The sequence below is a fragment of the Cervus elaphus genome, chromosome 32, assembly GCF_910594005.1.
Source record: "Cervus elaphus chromosome 32, mCerEla1.1, whole genome shotgun sequence".
Taxonomy (NCBI): domain Eukaryota; kingdom Metazoa; phylum Chordata; class Mammalia; order Artiodactyla; family Cervidae; genus Cervus; species Cervus elaphus.
In genome coordinates, this window is record NC_057846.1 from 43,882,263 (window position 1) to 43,908,943 (window position 26,681).

The following is a 26,681-nucleotide window of genomic DNA, read 5'->3' on the forward strand; positions in this document are numbered from 1 at the left end:
CTGAATGGCCTGCATGTTTTCTCAGATAAATGTTCTCAGAGTGGGCCTTATCTTCGGTCTACATGGCTGATAAAGACATGAAAAGTAAAAGCCTAAACTGTAATTTAGTTGATTGCCACTCAGGTGAAAAGTCAATCAATACAGCATAAAAGGGGGGCGGATCTGACAAGGATGAGGATCTTTCCCTCCTGCAGTGGCCCGGTCCATCCTTTACAGAAGCAGGAATGATACAGAGTGGGGAGTACAATCCCCGGTGGGACAGTCGGGGGAAGGAATCAGAGTTCAGACAGCCCCCCGCAGCCCATGATGCACCACCCGGGCACACACAGCCCGTGACCTCAGAGCCCACTCTCACTCTTCGACTTTGCTCACAGCCCTTTCTACTTCCTTCACATGACTGGGTGCTCTCAGCTCCACAGCGGTGAGACCAGCTCATCAACACTGTCTCCTCTGACTTGAACTATCTGCTATACTTTTAACTCTTCTTCACAGAGCTTATCTAAGCTGAAAATGAGGGAACTTAGCCTGAAACGTATGCAAATGGTCTGAAGCTGTGGTTCTCTAAGTACAATCCATGAAAAATTACAACTGTATCTGCCAAGATCTGAAGTAAAAAATCAATGACCTCATCATATTTACAAATAATTTGGTCTTTCACTTATGCTCAGATTAACAACAGTATATTTATCCACACTGCAGTTTCCTTCCAGGAATAAAAACAAGCATCATGAAGTTCATCACATGATTTATTTTGTAACTTACGAAATATAAAATTATCCCTGAGTCAAGGTTATACCCCACATTTCTGTAGGTAGATTCTTTGTCCTTCCACCAAGAAAAGCATCTTCTTTTGTCTAAAACTCCTACTTGTCCATTCTCCAGCTTCATCTCTAGGCTCTAAATTCCTGCCATTTTTATCACCTATCACCTAAATACATGACCTTGAACATATTCTCATATTCCAAGACCAATTTTTAATAAATCAAATACAAATCTACTCCAGATAAGTAGTGTTATTCCAAATAATAGACTGTGGAATACTTTTTGTTTCCAAGCGAGCAGACTTTACCTGTGGGCCAATCTGAAGTGCTTGGTTTTCTGTTGCCCTTTTTCCTAACTCTGTATTGCTCAGAGTAGTCTACCACTTCCCCCCGAGGCTTCCGCCCATCGGGAGAAGGGGTAAAGAATTTGGTAAGGCCATCGATGAGCCCTTTGGTTTTCTTATTGAACTTCAAGGGGACACTGCCATCTCTGCAGAAGTCCAAGCCATCTATTTGCTCTAAGTATCCTTCTTCTGATGACGACGCTGACTGGCTGGAGAGGGTGATTTTACGTTTCCGACCCCTTCCAGGGCCTGTTCGAACTTTGCTGAAGGGACCTTTTGACCTAAGGAATCAAACAGGGAAAGGGAGAGCTATTAAAAAGAAATCTTTATAAGGTTTCTGTTTAATGCATAACACATAATAAATATCTACAACTGTATTTTTAAAATCCATATTGTTAAGAATAGTCCATAAACTGTAATAAATATTATATGATTAAGAAGTAATATTATTAGAAACATCCACTTCTGGGAAGCCTATGCATTTTATAATGAAAAGAATCCTAGGCCAGGAGTCAGACGGCATAACTGAGTCATAACTCTGCCACTTACTAGCTGCACATCCTGGCGAAATCACATTCTCTCTAAACAATAGTGTCTTTATCTACACACTGAGAGTTGTACCAGAGAAAACCTAAGACCCTTCCCGGTATGAAGGCTCTTCCTAGGATCTCTACACCAACTCAGAGTTAGACTCTTACCTCTCAGCATAAGGATGGGTTACTCTCTGCAAGCCAGGATTCAAAAGATCTTTTTATGGGAAAATTAAAGCTTGATTTAAGATTTAAAAGCATGAATTACAGTACTGGTTCTTTGTATTTCAAGCTGCTAATGCCCATTCACTTCAGTTTTATCACCTTCAAGATAGTCTTAAAGTGTAGAAAAGGTGGGTAAATTTTATGAAAGGTTGACAGGCTTAAAGGTAGTTTACATATCATCAAAAGTGACTTACTGGAGAGATACTTCAAAACAAAAGACAAAATTAGCTACTGAATCTTGCCCCACCTCCTCCAGACCTAATCCAGTTTTCTAGTCTACAAGAGATAATTACATTCCTGATTTCTGCTAGTAGGTGAAAAAAAAATTCACATTATTTTACTTTAGGACATAGAAATGGAACTTAACTATGACCAATAAGAGAAGCTATCCAGCAATTTGTACATATAACACAAACTACTGAGATAACATTAAGAGAAGAATCTTTGAAATGCTTCTATAACGTAATTTTTTCTTCCTTGTTTTTCAGGTAAAAGAGAAAATTTAAGGTAACGGTTAACAGCCAGACTTTGGTGCCAGCCTACTGGGGTTTTAATCTCAGTTCAACACTTACTATAAACTATGCAAGTTACTGCTCTATGCAATAGCTTCCTCCTTTGAAAAAATGAGCGTACCAACAGTTCCTACTCCCCTGGGCTGTCAGGAGAATTAAATGATATAATACACGTAAAGCTCTTAGAACAGTGGATGCCCCAGCCCGCTCATGAGGGCTCAATAAGCATTAGCCATCATTATCATTACATAAAAGTCAACCTCCTTTTCCGAATGCAAACAAGTGAACCCTGCACTACAGAGAAGGCCCTATCCTCTTCTCCCCTCACCTTGCCACAAGTACAACTTACACCGTGTTTTGTTTCTTTAACCTGTTTTTTGGACGTCCTATTGGATTAGCATAGCGCCGTTTTATCTGTGCTGCCTTCTTCTGTAGAAGTTTTCTTCCTTTTTTCCTAGGTCGACATATCTGACATATCCACATGCCTATAAAGAAAGAAAATTCCACATAAAAGCCCAATAGATATAAATCCACTGAAGGAGTTCAGACAGTCTAAGCCAGGAACTCTGAACCTCTTTCAGGTCAAGGACTCTTATTTGAAAATCTGATAAAAGCCCCCAGAAAAACAAACATGCAAACACATACACAGAAAACCCTACAAACAACCGGGAGAGACCCCGAAGGCCACACACGGCTGAAGTCCACGGGTGCTGACTTCATAGCCAGCACTCACAGGGGTTTCTAGTTCCTGTTCTGCAAGGAAAGATGCCAGGTTTCCACAGAGAAATGGTTGAGTCCAGGACTGGAGCGGGGAAAATACAAGATAACCTAGAACAGCTTGTGGTGCCGGAAAATAAAGACGCGCTCAACAGATAATGAAGCCGTGTCAAAATGACCCAGGAGCCAACTTGAAGGAGCTCCCAATGGCCAAATCTGGGTGAACCGAAGGAAAAAGGAATAATCACAGCAATGGACAATAATTCACAGAATAAAGTAAGTATCTATGAACCATAATGATTAAAACAGTTGAATAAATACATGCGAGAAAGTGATCCCTCTTTCTTACAGCAGAATTCCAGTTAGTAAGTGAAGAAGAAATGATGGAAATAAAAAATCATCAGTATGCCGAAAAACACCAGAGTAAAAATTAGCAATAATTGACGCTAAAGGAGTTGCAAAGCAAAAAAAAGAGTAATTGTAAGGTGTCTGTCAAGTTCTCCACTATAAACAAGTGACCCAAGTTACCACCACCAGTAAGAAGACAAACTACAACACATCCCTGCTGTGATGCACCAAGAGGGAACAACCTTTGGGAGAGCTGAGTAAATGGTACAGCGAGAACTCTCTGTACTGTTTTTACCATGTTTGTGTAAGTCTGAAATTATTTCAAAATAAAGTGTTTCCTGCTGTAAGCTGCCATAAAACTTCTTTTGTAGACATTAAATAGACAGGAATGAAGTCCTAAGAAAATTTCTACTATCTGGAAGGATTCTCAGAAGGCCTCTGCCCACATTTCAAGTAAATGGAAGAGGTAGGAAGAGGGGACACTTGTTCTTCCAGAACATACAAATGTGACTCTTCAAATGGTAACCATCAATAGTCGCACAGAGGGCGCAAGTAAAATCCTGAAGTGGAATAACTTGGCTACAGTAACTCCGGCTGGGTCCCTTTCCATCAGCAGGAAACACTTCCTCAAAGAGACATAAAGTATCTCACAAGCATTTTACTTAAAAAGTCTATAAATCACAAAAACCTGAATTGAAAATGGAATTTATGATAAGACAAAGCAGAGACGACTAATGATTTTTTTGAAGAAACTGCAAGCATATGATAATGTGGAACTATATCTCAAGTAAATACCTTTCAGGGAACAAGAGTCAAAAGAATAAAATAACATTTTTAAGCTGTATTCTTCTGATTTGGGCATTTGTTTGCTTGCAAAATATTGTAAATTTTTTTGAGGTTTTCAATAAACCAGAGGCTTTAATAGCTTTAAGCCCCTCAAAGGTGATGAACTGTGATATAATCAACATGACCTAATAGAGTTTCACTTCTTCAAGAAATAAATATTTCAAAGTATTATAAAAGTAAAGTATTTTGCCCTCTAGCTACAGGGCTGGCAAAAATCGGTAAATGGACACCTTCACCTCATGGATGCTTAAACACTGAAAACAGAGGAAACTAATACTAAACCCACACCACATAAGAACGTCAGGAGACTGTCCCCATCTTTACGGTGACAGCTCTCCACTCAAGACAACCCAAAGGAGAAAGAGGCAAGCTATTATTTCACTTTAACAAAGTAGATTAAAAGGCGCTTTCACCAACCTGCCCCTTATCACCTTGATTTCAGAAAGTACTTCTTACCTTTTGGCATCCGAGTGAGTGGCGGATCACAACATTCCATGTGAAAACCCCGGTCACAGGAATCACAAAAGAGCATGTTATCCTAAAGCAGAGAAAGAACAGCTCTGCTCAATCAAATGAAACAGAAACATGTTAGGATCATGACTTCATGAAACCTAGGAGGCTCCTTTCCACAAAGGAGATGAGTTACCCAATAATAAAAGTTCCCTTAATCTGCAGTAGTTGAGTAAATGCATAGCCTGAGTTAGCAAAAGGTTTTGCTTCATCCAACTTTAATAAGGACCTAAAGTTTCATTACTTCTAAAGAAATGTGCATCCAGTAGCCAGACACAAGCTAACATTTTTAGTCTGCTTTAATAAAAGAGAGAGAAAGATGACTATAATTAATATAACTGATCATTCCTAAATGAATACCTCCATAAGACTCAAATTTCACAAGTATTTCTTTAAAGTAGCTAGTCTGTCTGCAAACATACAATTAAAGTGCTTTAGTAACTACCAAGAAATCTGGAAATTCCCTGGCAGTCCAGGGGCGAGGACTCTGTGCTTCCACGGCTGGGGGACCCAGGTTCGATCCTTGTCAGGGAACTAAGATCCCATAAGCTGCACAGTTTGGCCAAAAAAACTGGCGAGTGGGGTAGAAAACTGCCTAGAAATTATTTAAGAATTAGCCAATACTCGCTCAATCATCACTGAGCAAGTATTCTAAACTAATGATGTGAACTTTAAGAGGCTACTGTTCTAAACTCTGCTGAACCAAGTGACTGAAAATAATCAAACATACATAGAGGAAAATGCCAGTGGTACACTCAACTTCTAAGTGAAATATTCACAATGGAAGGCAAAAATACTCACTGCATTTTTGCCTTGGTCTCGACAGGAGCTGCACGTTTTGCACTCGATGCACTGCCACCGTAAGGCCTTCACTCTAACCGTTAGTTCAGGGGAAAACTTTAAACAGGACGGGTGACCTAACAAAAGGTGGAAAGTGGCAAATCAAACAATCAGGAATCATTCTGCAACTGTATAAAAGAAATGTTGTAGAAAAAGGCAGTTATCTTAAATCAAAACATCAAGGAAAACAAGAAGCTCCTGGAAGCTTGCCACACTCGCCGTATCAGGACTTGGCACTCCAGTTCAGCGTTCTGCGTGCTACATACATCACCCCCTCCCAATCTGATTATTAAAAAACTTGAAAAATTCCAAACTTGTATTAAGGCTGCATTAATTAAAGTACTGTGTGTGTGTACACATGGTCCTGTGTATATGAATACCTAATAAGCCTTGGCCATTTCTGGAAGAGTAAACACAAAAACTGTTCACAACTGTAACATCCTAGGATACAGAGCTATAAATACTTTTCAGGAAAAGGATTTTACATTTTACTTTATACCCTTCTGTGCTCTCATTTTTTAAACAATAACCTGTTATGTTTATAACTAATAAATTTTTAAAATCTCATCATTTAAAAGTGAGTTATGTGCTCATGATTTAAGGCACTCAAGATAAAACTAAAACCTAAGCAATATTTCTACTGTGATCAGAATTAACAGTAACAGAAAAAAAAAAAGTTTCCTCTCCCAAGAGTTATAATCAGTTTGATTCTCAAAAACTTAGGATAGCCAATTTGCTTGTAACTCTGAAAAGATTTATCCGTTTCCTCTAAAAATTGGTTATGTTTACTTTTCTTCAGTGAGAGAAAGGGTTGGTTAAATTATCTTTCTCTTTTCTATCAATAAATTTTCTTTTTTAAGAGATGATAAGAAATTTATCATCAAAACATCACTAACATCCAAGGAATATGGGAGTATAAAAAATCTCATCTATAATCTCATCATCCCAGAAGAGCTATCTTCATGTTCTACTTTTCCTTTCTAAACTAACTAAAGCCCTTGCATAGTTTTAATTATAGGATATGTACAGCTTTGCTCTGCTTTTCATTATTTTATTCAAGCAAACTTTATATTTACATTTCTTAAACTGATTATACTCCAGAGTTGACACACAAGAACCTACCTGATCATCTGCCTGTTGTAAATATTGACACAATTAGCCCATAACAGTTATTAGAACACTAAAATGAATTATTTCATGATTACAGATTCTTTCCTTAAGTTAATTCCTTAGAATAAATTTCTAAAAGAGGAATTGGCAAGTGAAATGAAATAAACATTTCTGTAGCTTAAGAGGTAGATCTGCCCTGCCAAAACATGCTCCAAGCCCTACGATGTAACATCCAGGAACATCAGCGGCGTACAAACATTTTATCACAATTTTATCAGCTCCAGTTTGGGCTCTCTTATCTTTCAAGCTTTATAAAAGCTCTAAAATAACACTTCACTGTTGCTTTGGTGGGCCTTCCTATTATTATTTGGGGAAAACATTTTTAATGTGCTCAACTCTTAATTTCTCTCACATAAACGGCCTATTCATTGCCTTTGCCCCTTGGACTTTAAAAATGTAAATGCGCTCTTTATAGCTTTTGGCCCTTTGCCAAATGTTTAACACAATTATTTTTCTGAAACAATTCTTCCTGTTTAAAATTTGGGGTACTTCAGCTTTCAATTTGGAAAACACCCAAATTTCACACACTTGACCACGTTCTTCCTTGGTGGCCGTGACGGACAAGCCGCCCTCCTGGCGCCACCACCAGCTCACGCCCTGCGCAGTCCTCTCCCGCCCCAGACAGGACTCTCGGCAGTGACCGTGTGACTGCTCACTAAGTGTAAGAGACGAGGCCACTCCACCTGCTCCTTCTCTCTGATGGGCACCTCTGCCACGTCCCCGGAACCAGGCCTCGAAGCCCGTCCAGAGCTTGCCTCTTCAGCCCTTCCAACAGTCTTACGAAAAACCTTATTCTGGTATTAAATTCCCCTCCTCTTGAAGCACGTAGTGTTTTCTGCTTTCTGGACTAAATCCTGTTTGTTACTGGTATAAAACACTGAATATTAAGCCAATGATCAAAGATACTACAAAGCTTCATAAGTTCTTAAAAGGTAGACAAGAAATATCTCTGAAATTAACAAATTAGGAGACTCTTTGAAAAATCTTTTTTAGAGCCCCAAATTTCACACAGCTCACTAAACTGCAGTCAACACTCTGTTTTTCAATGTGACATATTGGAAGTTTATGTAAAAAAAAAAAAACAAAATCAAATCTGTTATCATCCTGGTTCTATTCACAAAGGCCGAGGCGTAAATCAAGGGTAAGTAGTGATTATTAAAGAAACCAGTAATAAATTCCAATTGACTGCTGTGATTTGAACAGATGCTGGAGAGTGAAATATAAAGACTAACAGAAAAAAAAAAGAAGTTTATGAAAAGCTTTCTATAAAAAACAGCTACTAAGACCTGATTTAAGTTAACTGAATAAAACATTTCAATTATACATCTAAACTCCTCCCTCATCTAGAAGCTCATCTCAGGTACCTAAAACCAGAATCAAATGTAAATGTTACTCTCTTAAAGATCAAGTATACAATTTCGAGTTAAACATCCTCTTGCCGGACAAGCCCCGTGAGACGGCACACAGGGGGTCACCTACCACTGTTGCCGCAGTCCGCACAGGAGATGAGTTCCTCTGGCTTCTTTTCTCGGTTTTGCTCTTTTGTGCCAAGACAGAAACTACAGATGGGGATTGGTTCAGCAACTGGCTGCAAAGAAAAACACAATTCCCTCAGTACTGGGGCTTTTCCTTAGTGCTAACATAAAGACAGTAAAAGTACCATTTTAAATTCCTTTAAGAGTTGCATATAACTTTGGGACAAATGTATACCCCTCCAAAATTTCCAAAGCACAAAGTAGATGGGTTTTTACCAAGCCTGCTTTGGCTACATCTTTACAAAGGGTCCTGACACTGGCAACTTTGGTCCAAAAACTCATACCCCAATCAGTTGGTCACTTAGAAACTAAAGGACACAATATGGGTTAAACAAAGCACATCGACTACCTAAGAATGAAAAATTCAACAAAATTAAGTACAAGAAATCATAGTATTAGCCTTTACAAGGCATGTGATATAAGAAAAAAGTAGTAACAATCATAAAGAAAAGCAGAAGTCATTAGTGCAATGAGGCAAACAGGGCTCTGTGCAAATGGGAAAATAAATTCCAGTAGTGGGCCAGAAGAGATGGGTTAATGAGAAAGACAATGCATATTAGTGCCAGTACTTAATACATGTGTGTTACGGTAATCTAAGAAGTCTGTCCAAGGACAACTGATAGTAATTGTTAAACGCAGGTTTAAACCTAGGTCTCTAGGTTCCTCCACAGCAGTGGATGGACAGAAGGGCAATACAGGTAGTATAAACAAGGTAGACTTCGGGGTACAGTCTGCCAAGGCTAGTACTTTAAAGATACAGTTTCTGTGATAAGCGGGGGTGGGGGGCGTGGGGGGACGAGACAGAGAGACTAGATCAGTTCTTTAAGACTGCCACTGAATATCTTATAAAGAAGTTGGACTTCACCCTGCAGAAAAGAAGAACAACGTTACTGAACCAAGAGACGATCACCTGTACTTGAGAAAACTAAACCTAGTAGCAATAAAAAAGGCAGACTGGGGAAAAAGGAATGGAAATGAAAAACTAGCTACCGGCTCAGAAAGCAACCAGCTGTGGAAGTAACAGAAAAGGAAATGAGTTAACCATGACACGACCCAGCAAATGAACAACAACAACTTAACTGAAAAGCTGGTGACATCATCAACTATGAACGTCATCCTAGAGAAGAAAGTCAGGAGGAAAGGAAAGAGACGGCGAGTCTGATTTCAGGTGTGTTTCATCGGGAGGTACTCTCAGCTACCTCTCTACGCTAAGCTTGGTGCAGGACAGTGACACAAAGCCCTCCAGACGCTTTCAGTCTAGCAGGGAGAACAGATGCAACGTCCACAGGTATCAGGACAGAAGTACAATAATGGGAAACACGGGACCAAGTGATCAAGCAGGTGCACATGGGGCCAGGGAAAGGCTTCCTAGAGTTATCTGACAGGCCGGGCACACCTGAAGGGGATGTGAAAAGAAAATACAGACTCACAGAGAATCAGATTTGGGAGGCGGGTGCTATGAGCTTAGTTTGGGTCTTAATAGAGCTTAAAATGCCTATCAAACATCCAAAGAGCAATGTCCATGGATCTGGAGTTCAAGAGAAAGGTTGACTTGGAAATTAAAATCTAGAAGTCATAGTCAGCCTTCCATATCCCTGGGTTCCACATCCTTGAATTCAACCAACTGTGGATCCAAATCAGTTGAATCTGGAACCCAGAACCTGCAGATACCCTGAGGGCTGACTACACACACAAAACAGCCATAATGCCATCAGCTAATGGGTTTTCCCATGGAGAACAGGTGGAAAGGAGAGCCAAGAACACCAATACGTAAGGGGCTGGCAGAGGAGAAAGCCTGGAAAATAAACAGACTAGTGAGAGAGCTCAACGGTACATCAATGTAAAAACGTCCAACACAAGCAAACTAACAGTATTGCTCAGCCAAGACATGAAATGAGAGATGAACAGCTGGAAGTTGTCTTTTAACAACTGTGGCTGTGGTAAAGACAACCACGTCCTTCCTTTAAAAAGAACCAGGGAATAAACCTGGCAAAGACGTTACATAGCAGCAGAAGCTTGAAGTAACCTCTAAAGAAGGCAGAAGTAAGGTCATGAGGTTTGAGCTTTATGCTGCAGCCTCCCAGGGCCTCTAGAAGATTTTAACAGAGGAATGATATGAGCAAGATTTGAAGTTTTAGAAAGTCACTGTGTAAGTGGCTGGAAATGGATGGGAAGGAATACGATCTACGTATGATCCATGCCATGAGTAACAAAGGCCTGCATTGAGGCAATGACAAAAGGACTGGAGAAGAGACATAAGAGGAATATAAAAGGCAGATCTGCAGGAACTGACGGGTAACTCGGGGCTAGGGAACAGAGAAGGGTGGAAGACCAGAGAGACACCATCAAAGCAGCGAAGAGGCAAGCCACGGAAAGGCAGATCTTAACACACATTTAACTAAGCAATGTTCATATCCAGCACGACATACATACAAACCCTCACATGTCAGTCAGGAAAAGACAGAAGACTTCAACAGGTACTTCACAGCAGAAAACACATGTGACACAGGGTGGCACAGCGTCACCTCCTGGACCTAACCACGTCACACCGGGGGTGCTGCTCCTCTGACCTCGTAAGACCAGGCATAAAAATAATAAACATTTTAGCTACCAAAAAAAAAAAAACAGAACCCGTAGAGAAATACTATTACCAACAGTGATCATGATATTGTAATGTAACTGATAATTCCAGGGATTTTTTTTTTTTTTTTTAATTTCAGGGCACTTTTTAAGCACAATTTGGGCAAGAGTAATAGCACTTTGAGAATTAGTCATTTCAGCTGATGAACTACAAGCCAAAAAGTGGTTTAAATAAACCATCGAGGTTACAACATAAATCTATGAGGTTTTCTGTGTGGATCAAATAGAAGTGCTAATCAGCTAATTGTGTGGTTTGTTTGGGCACATCCCTAACCATATCATGAAGTGTGAAAAAAATCACAACTCCAGATGATTCTCACTCCCGAAATATCACTGAGTATGAAGATCACTGAGACAGGCCAACATTACACTGTGTCCGTTCACTGTAAGAGCTGAGCCTGAAATGTACTGGAGTAGTGATATTCGTAACATTTTCCAAGTAAAACTCTACCAGCTGATTTCAATCGTCCTGTATCACAAAATAAGAACAACGGATAATCCAAGAGCAAATCTTTAAAAATATGTATAGATATACAATATGCCACATGATCACTGATCTCAGAACTGTCAAAACATAGACCTTTTATCTCACTGTTCTCATATCTCTATAAAGTAAATCTATCCCTACTGCTAGTAAAACAAGAAAAAAAAAATTGCACCACACACCATTAAACACAGAAGCCAGAGTGAGCCCGCAGCATGGCGCCCACCTCTCATCCAGCCCAATGACATCCAGTTTCAAGACCCGCTGTGACCTGTAACCCCCCCACACACACACCCACAGGGTCTCTCCAACATCACCTGCTGCTGCTCCCTCTCACACTCTACTCCTTCCTGCTTGCTCTTCCTTTGCAAGTCAGACGTTCCGAGACCTCTGCACCCTCTTTCCTTCTGTCTGGAGGCACAGCACTTCCCTCGATCCTTTAGACCTCGACTCAAAAGTCGCCTTCAGTAAGACTCTCTCTGACCACTCCATCTAACACCTCAAAACAATTTGCCAACCACAAAAACTCATATCCCCCCTACTTTATTTTTTCTTCTTAAACTCTCCTCACTAATTGAAATATTGTATGTGTATCTTACCATTTGTTCCCCCAATGCAATGCAAACTGCATGAAAGCCATGATTTCCATTTGCTAAGGACTGTATTCTGCACTAAGAGCAGTATCTGCCACACAATATGCATTTAAAGTGCTGTTCAGTGCTTTAACTAAATTACCCTCAACAACTGGAAACAATAAGAAAAGCATTGTCTGAGAGAGAACAATGAGTCAGTTATGAGCGTGACAGAGTTACGCACAGCTCAATAATAATCTCAATAATATAAAAACACTCTACTGATTATTTAGTTTATATGCAGAGTGCATCATGCAAAATGCTGGACTGGATGAAGAACAAGCTGGAATCAAGACTGCCAGGAAAAATATCAATAACCTCAGATAGGCAGATGACACCACCCTTAGGGTAGAAAGTGAGAAGAACTAAAGAGCCTCTCAATGAAAGTGAAAGAGTAAAAAAGTTGGCTTAAAACTCAACATTCAGAAAACAAAGATCATGGCATCCGATCCCATCACTTCATGGCAAATAGATGGGGAAACAATGGAAACAGTAAGAGACTTCATTTGGGGGGGGCTCCAAAATTACTGCAGATGGTGACTGCAGCCATGAAATTAAAAGACGCTCGCTCCTTGGAAGAAAAGCTATGACCAACCTAGACAGCATACTGAAAAGCAGAGACATTATTTACTGACAAAGGTCTGGATAGTCAAGGCTATGGTTTTTCCAGTAATCATGTGTGGATGTAAGAGTTGGACTATAAAGAAACCTGAGTGCCAAAGAATTGATGCTTTTGAACTGTGGTGTTGGAGAAGACTTGAGAATCCCTTGGACTGCAAGGAGAACCAACCAGTCAATCCTAAAGAAAATCAGTCCTGAATATTCAATGGAAGGACTGATGTTGAAGCTGAAACTCCAATACTTTGGCCACCTGATGCGAAGAACTGACTCACTGGAAAAAGACCCCGATGCTGGGAAAGATTGAAGGCGGGAGGAAAAGGGGACGACAGAGGATGAGACAGATGGTTGGATGGCATCACCAACTCGATGGACATGAGTTTGATCAAGCTCCCGGAGTTGGCGATGAACTGGAAGGTCTGGTGTGCTGCAGTCCATGGGGTCGCCAAGAGTCAGACACGACTGAGCAACTGAACTCAACTACTGTTTCCAAGTGATTACATGGTCTCAATAACTAAATAAGATTTCTGCCACAGCAACCCACTGCTATTCGACTTCTCAAAAGTAGGGGGAGGTTTGTGGCCGGAGGCATGTAGATGGTACTGTGTTGAGGAGTGACGCAGGCTGCCTTAAGCTCCGTGTTGAGACACCCACAATGATCACTAGATGGCAGCATTGAGACAAACACACAGCAGAGGTTCTGCTAAGTAGGCTGAAGGTTGCGTGGCATTCAGACTTGGGTTTGGGAAATAACTTTGGAGAAAAAGAAGAGCAAAAATTTTGCCCAATGATCTCTACTACATGAGGTTAAGACATGAAAAAAATTTTTTTTGGACACAATCGTTTAGACAATCTTAAATATAACATTTTCTAGGTGCTGAAATACATCTTCTGATATTCCCATCTTTATTAAAGTCCAATTTTAATTTTTCCCACACTTGACTTTAATTTTTTAATACCACTATATTCTTGTCTTTGTCTCAATGTTCTAGTATCTTCTGAGGACCTCAAATCTATCTTTATGTTGTCTCTGTTTTTAAACACTGACATAAAGGATAATCAAGAATCTGTTTTAATTATTTCTTTCAAAACTGAATTGAATGATAAATTCTACAACTGTGACCACCAGAATTTTCAAGGACAAAACTGATTTGTAAACTTAGATTTCTGATTTTAGAAACCTCTAAGCGATCATGTCATAGACTCTGAGGTTAATAAAGCTTTGTGACTTCTTAAAAGTTACAAATTCTCATTTTATGACCACTGGACATGATTAAGACAAGTTAGCAGAACCAATATTAAGAATATGAAAGAAATACGTAATTCATATACGATTCTTTGAATTACTCAAATATGCACTAAACAGTAATAATAGTCATATCGTTCTTCCTTAGACTTAAATATAAAATATCTATAAAGCACTACAAAGATTTTAAGATGATGAAAAGCTTCTGGAAATGATAGCAGCAATGGCTTCAAAACACTGTGAATATACTCAATGCCACTGAATTGTACACTAAAAGATGTTTTAAATTTTTATGTAAATTTTACCATAATAAAAAATGAACAAAAAAATTAAGTGGTATAGATTTTTCATATTCTCACAAGTCAGATAATTAAAGTAGTAAGGTCAAAACTGATGAAGGCGAGAAGCAACTACTATGATCTGTCCTCATCTTGAAAACCTGTGTCTTTTAACTGTTCCTTTGAGTACAGAAATTAAGACTTAGAGATACAGTTTTAACTCTCCCCAAAATGAAAATTTTTTTAATTACTAGTAACAAATTCTGATAACTGAATTTCACCATGAGCCATTTTATTCTTATTGTACCTACCCTGAAGTTGGTTACCTTTTAATCTAATTACATGAAGACAGCTCACCCTTAATGCCTTAAAATTTTTCTTGTAAAACAAGTCTAAGCATTAAGATGATTTAAGTAATAAGGTCAAAACTGATGAAGATGAGAAGAAACTACTATAATCTGCAATCAGGCACCACTCAGTCTGAAGCAGAAACCTCTTTCCAACCACTGCGTATCTGACCCAGCTGGGTTCTGAGCCACGACAAGCTCTCCTCAAATCTACTCCCCAAACTTCTCTTCCTTATATTTAACTTCTCCTCAAGCTAGGGACCTCACCTACCTCTTTGAATTCTTCTAGTGGTTCAGAGCTATCTGTTTATCCTGTCTCTTTCTTCTCCTGCAATTACAATCAAGTAAAGTAAATTTAACTGCCAATTAACTTTCTTACATAGGTATTTATTTCATATAACTTGAAACTTAAATAATTTTCAGCACAGATATAATTTATTAGTTGATAACATGTACTGCTAAAGTATTGTTATGTATAATAAAGCAAAAAGAATGGCTTTGCTATATACATCAATAATACATACCCAAAGGATAAAGAGGAGGTACGTCTCAGCTTAGAAGAGAGGCAAGCTGAACTATTCGCAGGTATAGCATAGTGAAGGAAAGCAAAACGTTGCTCAGTGACTGAGAGCACAACGGAAACAAAAATTGCTAGGTTTTCAAAGTACTATCCAAAGAATAAAATGTCTTATAAATGCTACTGTTTGGTAAGCACTGTAATATAAAATAACATTTGAGAAGATAGAGAATCAGGACTCACATTTTCGAAGCACTTTCAAATGTCAGTAAATAAAAAACAAAACCCATACAAAATAATTAGAAACCAATTAAACTGGTTTCACTTTTCACATTAACCACTTACACACATACACACAAAAAACTCTAAAGCAAGCTCTCTGAGAGAATAATTGCATGATTCGTTATTTCCAATACTAAAAGGGAAGCAAACTGGCCCATAAGAAAGAGTTCACTTTAGGAAATGCTGGAAGGCATTATACTCTGTGGAGAAGGCTGGACATTCTAACATACACCGTCCGCTTCAGTTCGGCAAGCCCTCCTCTCGGCCTCACCCAGCTCTTCACTACCAACGGCCTTGAGCAAACTCATGCTTCTCCCAGATCCTCTCCAACAGCTTAGAATTCCATCTGTCTTCACCTTTCCCAGAAAGACAACCCTGGTGCTAGTAGCTCAGCTGTGTCCAACTCTTTGTGCACCAGTGGACTGCAGCCCGCCAGGCTCCTCTGTTCATGGGGTTCTCCAGACAAGAGTGGGCTCCCATTTACTCCTCCAGGGAGAAAGACAACCCTCGGTAAGCAGAAATTACCCTAGAACTCTTAAGTCATGTCTTAAGTGCCTTGCACACAGTATGTACTAAATAAGCATTTACTGAAATTAAAACACAACAAAATCACGCTTAGCTCCAAACAGGTTTATCAGTTGCTTACTCAAAGCCTTTTCTCCAAGAATCAATAACCTTCAGGGGAGATATACTTGGGCAGGATTTAATTGCTTCAAATTCTTCAGCACCCCATATGCTATTAAGTACTCTATGGTTGCTTATTAAACATTTTTTCCGGACAATCTTTTCCTTAAAAGTATACAGTTGTAAAAGAAACACAGTAATAAAACAACATGAATGGCCTGGAAAAGAGTCCATTCTCTACTATTTATAGTCTACAATAAGGTAACCTTGCATAATTTTAATCAGTTCCAACATAACCAATCAGCCATTACAAAGCTTTAACAGGGGTACTAAATTGAGTTCCTTTATTATGATGAGCTCACTCAATGACTTCTACAATTAGATATAATAACAAGATCATTGGGGAGAGAAAATAAGTTAATGATATAATTAGATCAGTAATGATCAATTTCAATTTACACTTTTACTATGTATATAGATTACTGCACATTTAGATGAGAAAGCAATAATCTGTCAAGGCAGTATAACAACTTTCTACTTCTTAATCAGAGGTGATATCAAAAATGATAATATGCATATTTGCTGGATTTAAATTCTACGCTAAGAAATCGTAACAAGTTGTCTTTCTTTCCCATATTCCTCAGTTATTTGAAAGCTCTGCTTTCTGTTTGTCAGACACATGAGCACGTATCAATTTCCTCATTCATCCAAATCCGACACTGCCAAGTTCTTACTGCCGCTCCCTTCCTCTGTGGCCTTTCCTTCCTACTTCTGTTTCTTTTATACACCCATGGCTCTCCCCTAATTCTGAGTCACATCACCAATACAATGTTCTACACGGACTGACCCGTCTTTCTTTGATGTGTTTCTGCACACTACTACCAGATCGTCCAGATCGTGGGTATGTGTGAAGCTGCTCCAGTCGTGTCTGACTCTGTGCAACCTCTGCACTGTAGCCCACCAGGCTCCTCTGTCCATGGGACTTTCCAGGCAAGAATACTGGAGTGGGCTGCCATGCCCTCCTCCAGGGATCTTCCAGACCCAGCGACTGACCAAGGGATCGAACCCAAGTCTCTTCTGTCTCCTGCACTGGCAGGAAGGTTATTTACCTCTCCTGCCACCTGGTTTTCACCCTCCTAAAATCCTACCGTCTTTAATCCAGTTACTTTCCTGGATCAAAACGTGCACACCCCCACTGCCAGCTCCTGTCACTGCTATGCCGCTCTCTCCCCCACACACCAAGCTGCCTCTCTCCCACTATCTTCGTCTACTCCCAACTTCTCAGGTGGCCTCAAATGCCACACTGAATGCTCTTTCTCCAGGTTATTTTACCCCATCCCTCAAAGTTCTCTGTATCCCTGCCTCTAAGACTCAACTCAGTAGCGCTTAGGGATAGACTGGGTTCCTTACTTACAGCATCACACTGGCCATGTTACGTAACTCTTTGGTGCAAAATGGTACAACATACCTACTTTTCAAGTTACTAAGAAGATTAAATGAGATAAAAGTTATGAGAATGTAACTCAAACATAAGTACCTAAAAAAGCAGATTTCTTATACCCCTCTTCAAAACTGTATCTATCCTTCAAAGCTTACCATTGTTAAGTGACTACCTTTTAAGTCAGAGCAAATTTTTGTTCTGATCCCCTCAAAAGGCACAGTGATTAAAATTTTCCATGGACTAACAGATTTTCTATATATGGCATTTATTTGCATGACGGCATTAAGTTTTTTTTAAGTCTTTCTGCTCACACAATTACCACTTTTTTTTAAAAAAAAAGAACTATACAGGTACTTGAGTATAAGAGCATTAGCAAAATAATATCTTCTATGCTAAAAATATACAAAAGTGATGGTTTACAAGGAGAAAGATGTTCAACAAGACTTTTGTGTTCCCTTACATTTTTAAGAGACATTTATTTACCAGCATTTATTCTAACCAAACTAAGGTCTAAAACAAGTACCAAATTGGCAAACAGCATCATTTCCTCAAGTCTGACCAAAAATACTAACTGCCCCGTATCTGACACAACATATGGGGCACTGCAACGGTCAGTCTGAACTGGAAGGGCCCTCAAAAACCATCACACACGCACTTTACCGGACTAAAAACACGGTCAAAGGCTACAGAAGACTAAGCAAGTGATTAAAATCAATACTCAAAGTCAGGTATACATTCTAAATTCAATAACTAGAGTACTAACTCTAGTCAAAAGCTTCAACTCAGTGACTCAACCTAAAGATAAAATAATTTTTTAAAAAAAAGAAAGACCTTACAGATGGGAAAGGCTGAGTTCCCATCACTGGTGAACAGTAATACTATCACTAATAATGTGACGTGGCAGGATTTACTCTTACACACTTAAAACTGAAGCTGACCAAGGGTCCTCCCCTGCCTTCTTCAACGGGGAACGTCATCCACAGCAACCCCTCGGGCGTCCAGGGGTCAGGACACGGCCCTGTCGCTGCCGTGGGCCAGGGTTCAGTCCCTGGTCAGGGAACTAAGATCTCGCAAGAGGCACAACACAGCCAAAACCAAGCTTGTTCAAAACAGGAGAGCAATCTTTTACCCCTTTCCCCAGTTACAGAGAATGATGAAGGAGGGTATAAGAAAAACAAAAACGCAGAAGCCAGGGCACATCCCTGCTAAACAGCTCTTGTGTTTTAGCTAAGCATCTTAGAGTCCTGGTAAACAAGGAAGGCAAACTGCCTGCCTACGAAATGGAGAGAGGGGGTACTGACAGAGGGTCAAGGAAGCGGAAGGAGGAGGGGGTGTGGAGAAAGAGGTGGCCGGGAATAAATTCCAAGAAGCAGGTTGGTCAAAGGACTGCGAAGATCTGTATAACACTCCATTCTAAGACTGTTCCTGTGCTACAAGAGAAATCTTCAAACTTGCACTCCACATGAAAAAGAGAAGTGAGCAACTTTTCAATAATGAAAAAACAGTGAGGGAACTTCAGTTCTGTTCTTCCCGGAGCAGCGCAGAGGGCAGAGGGCCACTCAGGGAGGCCAGCCTCACCGCTGTGGCTGCAGGGGAAAGTCTTCCCCACCTACAGGCCCCAGGACCGCCAGAGAAAGCAAGAACACTTATTACAACTTTGTCGGCATCTTCATTTTAGTTTTAACAGAAAACTTTATCCTCATAATGAAATTGTTACATTCTTGTTTAAAAAGTTAAGGGAAGAAAGAGAGAGAAGACAGTGAAATCCCCCCTCTTCCTCTCCCACAATAACCACCATCCACTGAGCACCCAAAGTACCGTCACATACACTTCACAGGCACCAACACGTTTAGGCCCAACAACCACCCTATGGGGTAGGGACGCTGATCACCATTTTCCAGATGAGAAAACGATTCCCAGAAAGACTAATGCGGCAGAGCCCAGACAGAAACCTAGGTATTCTGGCTTCAGAGCCTATGTGCTTCAATCTGGAACTGTGCAGTTTCCGTTCATATACACTGTTCTCAACTCTTCCTCTAAAGACAGTTTAAATCACACACATAAATAGGCTCATATGACATATGATGTATAATCTTCTTTTTGTTACATTTCCACATCAGTAAATCTAAATCAACATCATCTTTCTAATGGCTAGAAAATATTCATTACATGTTCTAAGATAACTTAACCAATCCCATATAAATGAACATTTAATGCTTCTAATATTTTATTATATCCAATACTATAATCAAATACCCTTGTACACACATCTTTGCTCACTTTGGGACTGTTTCCTCAGGACATATTTCTTGGCCTGGAATTGCTGGGTCAAAGAGGTGCTCATTCCTAAGATTTCTGATGCACGCTGCCAAGCGCATTTCAGCGAGGCTGGCTCCCACCGGCAGTGTCTGTGCCCGCCACGAGGCTGTCCTCTCTCAGCTCCATGCTCACCCTCAGGCGGCTCTGAAACGTTGGGCTCAGAAGGCCCACTTGGCTTCTCCTCACTCTGCGGCGTCCCCAGGAGGCCCCAGCAACCGGGGTGCTGGAGGGCAAGCAGACGGAGAGCGGCAGAGAGTGGATGAGCCCCTTCCGGCCGCTCTCCTGGGCCGGCCGGGGCCGGCCGAGCAGCACGGGCGGCTGCGGTCTTCAGCTGCTAGCAGCTCTCTCAGAACCGCCTCCATCTCTCGTGAGTGCTGCTTCCCGACTGCGTCTCGCCTGATACATGGCATCTCTATCCTTTCTTACAATGTTCACTGCGTACCGGAGCACTCTTGATCGGCAGCGAGTGCTGGTTACAGGTGACGGCGACGTGTGCTACTCCCGCCTTAGCGACGCAGCACGTCTACCTTCAGCTCAGCGTCCTGGACGCAACTGTATCCCTCCAGGATTCGTATGTGGAAACTCTAACCCTCGCAGGACTGCACCTGGAGACAGGACTTACAAGGAGTTACAGTCAGGAGAGATTACAAGGGTGGGCCCCCAAGAAGAGGCCTGCGGTGCTCCAGGGGCAGGAAGAGCCCCCAGAGAAAGAGAAGGTGGCCGTCTGCAGGAGGGGGGAGGCCTCAGGAGAAGCGAGCCCTGCTGGCGCGCCAACCGTGGGCCTCAGCCTCCACAGCTGTGAGAAGAGTGGGGTCTACGTTCTGAGCCACCCAGTCTGTGGGGTTCGGCAGTGGAAGCCTCGGATGGCTGAGGCAGGTAAAAGCGCCTCACACAAGTCTCGTCTTCAGTGTTACCTCTACACACTACTGTCCACACCATCTATTATGTTTAAGGACACTGAATCTGACGCTGGAGAAACAAGATGTAACAAAACTAGTTCCTTGCTTCTGGGTCTTAGAATCTAGTTGTAAAAACAGAACATACACATTAGAAATACATTAGAATACAGGGTAACACATGAGAAGGAACAAATACAATGAAAATACTATAGTTAAAGGCACCCAAATGAACCTATTTATAACAATGCTTTCCTAAAATGAAAAAAAAAGCAGGACCTCATCTTATTTTTTAAAGGTTTATGTAAGTCTTTCCTTAATAGCTAAAACTATTTTCTTCAGACATGGATTTAAACAGTCTCACCAAACTATGGAAAAGCATAAAAATCTAATTTCTCTAAGATCACTGATACATTTTACACAGTCCAGATACTCAACTTCATTAGCAGTCTTGAACTTCCAGATCTCATATTATCTTCTTTAATTCAACACAGCAAATAAACGAAATCACTTCTGTTCTAGAAAGGTCTATCTGCAATGCTGATCTACGGTTAAAAATCAGTACTTCTCTCAGCTGTCTTCAAAGTCCTTTGAGAAGACATCCCTCTTCCTGGAGAACGGATTTTTTTTTTTAAGCAGTGTAATAAGCTCAAGGAGGTAGCAGGACCGTACTTGTCCACAACCCGACGGCTGCCCAGGCACACGCATGCTGATGCCTTGTGTTCACACCCCAAGCCAGTATTCTATCAAACTAAACTCTCTCTTTCAGACATTAATATATTTCATCCTCAACATTACCTCTATAAGAGTATAAGTAAAGCCTGAAGTGTTTCGCAGGCTCGAAGCCTGAGGCCAGCAGCTTTTCGGAAGAGAGGACAGTGTCCTGAGGAGGAGAACACGGAGACGTCAGGCTCCACGCGGCGAGCCCTGAGCACGCAGACCACACGCACCGGAAGAGCCGGGGAGGCGAGCCGGAGCAGCCAGCCTGGCTCACGCTGCACGTTCCTGGCAGACACTCAACTCCTCCTGCTGCTTTCCTAGCCGGCACATCTATCTATGTAATGTCACCAGATCCAGGGAGGGAGTGAGGCTGAGAGGAGGGGGAGGAGGAGAGAAACTGCTTTGCAGGCTGCCCGCCCCTCCGCACATGCTGCTACTATACAAAGGATGTCTCGAAAGCCAGTGCGTTGCCACTGCACAGATCCAAATGCTGCACACGCACGCACACACATGTGCACTCCACCCAAAGAACAACTGCAGAAGGCAGAGCTGTCATTGGGAAGGAGAAAGTCTATAATTAAAGTCCTAATTCACAAGAAATGACTCCCTTCTGAAACTGCTGTCAGCTCTCGGAAAAAGGAAGGAGTTGGGGAGGTATTCTAACCCCGTGGGCAAACATCTAGCGTCCACAAAAAAGAGCCTGAGCTGGTCTGGTCCATGCCCACTACAAGCATGTGCTACCACAGAAGTAAACCCGCAATACTTCTGAGAAGCAAAAGCATCCTGTGTAGTAACAATTACCTTATATATACCTAATGTAGTTACCTCAGACATACCTAATACAGTTACTTGCCAATAACTACAGAGAATAAAAATGAACTTTAAGAAACAGTTCAGATACCCTAGAAATGCAGTATATGTAGGAAAGTTTGCTGTTCTTAGCACTCGAGAGTGTGTGTGTGAGTGTGTGTGTGTGTGTGTGTGTGTGTGTAATAGATACTCCAACCCCATGACACATTATATGAATCACTACTACCAAACGCAATACATGAAAAAAAAAAAAAAACCTGAGTATTTATTTAACCTGAGAAACTAATCTATTTTAGTCTAAAACCAAAAATGCCTTTTCAAGATCAAAATGCTGTATCTCTGAAAATAGCATACAATCTGCCCTTAAGAATGTGTCATAAGAAACAAACAGGAAATAGCGTGTGTTGAAATCAGTAGTTATAAATAACTCTGTTCTACACTGACATAGTTTATACACAAAATATAGTAGCTTCAACCAACAGTTGTGCTTAGGACTTCCTTCAATTTAAATTTTAAAATCAGCTAATTAAGGAGACAGCTTGACAGGAAGCTGTCCAACTTCTGTGGTCTAAGTTCTCCAACGAGGGGCCATTTGACCTGTCACGTTCTTTATTTGTAAAATGAAAATATTTGCCATGATTATCTCTAAAGTCTCTTTCAGTTCTTAATTTCTAAAAGTACAGGTATTTTAAACACAAAATAGTTTTGTGTTTAATAGGTTTCCTACTTTCAAGGAACTCATATATGTAGTTAACGGTAACTGCAATGGGTAATCGTAAATGAATTAGCAAATAACGTAAGACAGAGACGAACCAGAGGAGTGACGTGACAGGTGGACTGATCAATGAGGCACTGAGCGGAGAGTCCTGACTTTAAGGGGATAGTATCTGAAGTGAAGCTGAAGCTGAGATAGCTTCAAAACAAACTAATGGAGCAGAGTTCTGCTGGGACCAAGAGGTTCATTAGGATTCAAATTGTTAACTTCATAACCCCAGTCAATTAATTCAAATTCCATGTAGTCATTATTTCATTATCTGAGCTCTACTGACAAGGAAGATATTACGCTTTAAGGTTTAAAAGATGTTAAACATTAACAACATAAAACACGTTTGCAAATTTTGTATTACTTAGCCCCAAATACCTCAGCCTAGTCTGAGTGATTTACACAGAGCCAGGGAGACTAATAGAAGATTAGGGCAAGTGTGAGCATGACAAGCTTGATTCATAGATAGTAAATCATAAAGCCCAGCTCACTAGGATAAATAATTCAAAGCTAACATTTTTAACTCCAAAAACCCCTAAAGCTTAATAAGCAAAAACAAACCCTGCCTGTCCTTCTGTGATACTTTAACACTGTTCTTAACTGAACTTTCCATGATACCTTCCATGATGATGAAAATGTTCTAGATCTATGCTAACCAATGGCCACATGTGGGATACTAGGTACCTGAAATGTAGCTACATTAATTTTTTTTAATTTTTAAATTGAATTAGCTACATGCAGTTAATGGCATCTGTATGGGTACCATTCTAGAAAATCTGTATAGAAGGAAATCACATTTTAAAACTCACAAATAAAGTTTTAAAGTTGATACATAAAAACAGATTACAAAAATGGAATACAACAATGTCTACAGAGCAAATTTTGACCGTGAAAACAATTTTTTGACGAACTCTCCAGTGTATGACTACCTGCACTATGCCCTGTGTGAGGCCTGTTCTTCATTCCAAGGGCCTCCCATCACATCTCCCCTCCCCTTCACCGTAACACTGAGGGTTTAGTTTCGCCAGCCGCTGAAAATACAGCTAGTTACCTCTACTCTACTCATTCTCGCCGTAAAATGGAGATAACTCGTCTGACTTGATTAAATGAAACCAAATGGTAACCACTAATTACTCTGAATTAAAACATAAAGAGGCATTGTCACTACTTTATATAGGAATACAATTTTAAGTACTATTTTTAATGTTGCTATCTCAAGAAATTTCACAATAACTGAGATTCTCACTGAACAACCATATATAGTTCTATTTATCCAAGGCGCATATAACAAGGAAGTTAAAAAAAAAAAAAAGAAAACTAAGAAAAGGCATAACAAAAGTGTCTTTGTTAAAAATGTTACATACGAACTGGCCCTTAAGTGACTGTGTGTGTGTTTTACAATCTTCATACAACTTTTAAACGTTTTTTTTCTGTTTTCCCACAAAACATTTGACATTAGCATCCTTTGTCAAAAGCAAAAATCTTTTTAAAGAGAAAGCACATGTTTACCTACTTTAAAAAGGTAAACCCAATTCTGGAGTGATAAGTCTATCTTTACAGAATCAGTCATGCCACATACTGTCACAGCTATTCATATCAATTACAATGCTCTTATTAACAATCCCCAGATTGGAATTTCAAAAGCAAAGACAAAATTCTGCAGTGCATGCTTGGCTATAAAATTCTGCCCTCCCTCTAATTTAAGAGTTCCAATCTGCTTCACATAAATGAGACTCAAAAACTACTCCAAGTCTATCTTTCCCACCTATTCTCGCATGTGCACAACCACCATCAGACAACCTGGCAGGAAGTTGTGAAGGGAAAACCCCACGCTGGTGCAGAAGACACTCAGTAACCTCCTGACAGCGGGCCAGACGCCTGCAGCCCAAACAGCCCAGGTGTTCTCTGAGTGAATATCATAGCAAAACACAATACTAGTTTCCTACGGGAAAACAGAAAGAGAACTTGGTTCAGATGCTATGACTTCGCCCTCATCCGTACGGCACCTCCTACCTGGGGCAGATCTACAGACCCCTGTCTCGCTGTCTACATCAGTCCTCAGAGAGACTCCAGGAAGTCCAGAGCCCTGCCTGGCTCCCGCTTTCACACTGCTCTGAACTGAACTTTCCATGATACTTTCCGTGATGATGAAAATGTTCTAGATCTATGCTAACCAATGGCCACATGTGGCAAGCCTCTTCCCATCCGAAGCTCTCAGGCTCAGAGCACCCTACCCCACCTTGCAGCAGCGAACTGCCACCTCCCCATCACTGGGGTCTGCAGGAAGGTCCAGGTTATCACTGTTTTCCCAGCACTCCCTTTCTGCTCAGAAACACCCTGCTTTGGATGTCAAGTTATATGATCTCCTTAAACCTCACTAACTCAGGAGTCGTTCCCAGCCAGGTTATGAACTTTTTGTGTTCTACTGCATCTCCAAATATTCTTGACTTCAGATTCTCTCTGTCTTGAACTGCCCAGAGCTGATTAAGAGAGCAGCAAATCAGTGGGCCATCACAAGAAAAGTGAGAGAAAGAGACAATACAAGAAGCTGAACAGAAGCTTCCTAGGGTAAGAACAACAGAGCAACACCAAGGTGAACATTATTACTGATGTTTTCAAACACCTAGTTGGCCCCTAACGTGGCCACACCACATCACACTAAGTATTAGAGGAAAGAGTGCTAATTAGACTCTTCTGGCTGTTCTTTTAAATCAAGATTTTAAACTTAGTTGAGACCAATGCCTACAGATAACTCTTAGAAATTATTTCTATTCAAATAAAAATAATAAATATAATGGTTAATATCAGAATTAATCATCATTACTAGAAAAACTAGAAAAAAAAAAACAAAAACACATTAAGTGTGGCATCTTAACACAGGTTCACTTGGAGCCTACTCCGGTGCTACTGCAGTTCTGCCCATCCACCAACGCCCCACGCAGACAGCGCAGTAAACGCAAGTCAGGCCAACTGTAAAAGGCACCCTGAATCATTCATTCAAAAACCCTTACGTCCCCCCTACGCCCCACACTGAACCAGAACCAGAGACACAGGGGTAAACACGGTAGTCCCAAACGCAAACTAGGCAGATTCTGGCGGTAAAAAGACAAACCCAAGGGAAGAGATGGATCACACGACTCTCAGCTGTTACAAGGAGTACTGGGAAGCAAACCCAGAGTTTGGAAAGAGATGGGAATGAAGGGGGAGCCACATGCCTTAGAAAGAGGACCTCTCCGAGGTGGCGACCCTCAAGCAGAGGCCTATGGCAGAGAAGCTACGCCCTGGGGGTGAGTCACTGCGCGCAGAAACACACAGCAGGTGCAACGGCCGCAGGGGAGTTTGGCAAATTGAGAAAACTGGAGAAGAGAAGTGTGGTTACAGAGCAGCAAGCAAGGGAGAGGGCCTGGATACGCAAGAGGAGGGCTACGCCTTAAAGGAAATCAAGGAGGACTTCTTGTTCTCTGGTTTTGACAGAGAAAGGGTGGATTTACTGGTATAAAGAAAACTATGGGGAAAAGAGAAGGAAGAAATCAAGAATTTGTTCTTGTTCCCATTAAACTTGAGTTAAGATGGTCAAGTAGGGCAGAGTGACTGTTTTACTGATCTGCATATGCCTTCATGCTGAAAAACCCAGGGGTTTTCTGAACAAAGTCTGAAGAGAGGATCCTTTTTTTCCTTTAGGGCCAGTGGTGTGTAAGGAGCTGAGTTCTAAGAGACCTACAACCA

General features: G+C 40.8%; 1 protein-coding gene across 2 annotated transcripts in view; it reads right to left on the minus strand.

Moving 5' to 3' along the window:
* Positions 1 to 26,681, minus strand: part of KAT6A (lysine acetyltransferase 6A) — a 103,495-nt gene that overhangs the window by 45,207 nt on the left and 31,607 nt on the right. The window contains exons 3-7 of one of the 2 annotated variants that reach the window (XM_043893246.1): positions 8,283 to 8,391; positions 5,595 to 5,710; positions 4,740 to 4,821; positions 2,743 to 2,857; positions 1,070 to 1,386 (exon numbers count right to left, since the gene is read on the minus strand). In XM_043893246.1, the coding sequence (XP_043749181.1) occupies positions 1,070 to 1,386; positions 2,743 to 2,857; positions 4,740 to 4,821; positions 5,595 to 5,710; positions 8,283 to 8,391 (739 nt within the window). Of the gene's footprint in view, positions 1 to 1,069; positions 1,387 to 2,721; positions 2,858 to 4,739; positions 4,822 to 5,594; positions 5,711 to 8,282; positions 8,392 to 26,681 lie in introns of both variants that reach the window. The other variant, XM_043893245.1, reaches the window with a different exon arrangement.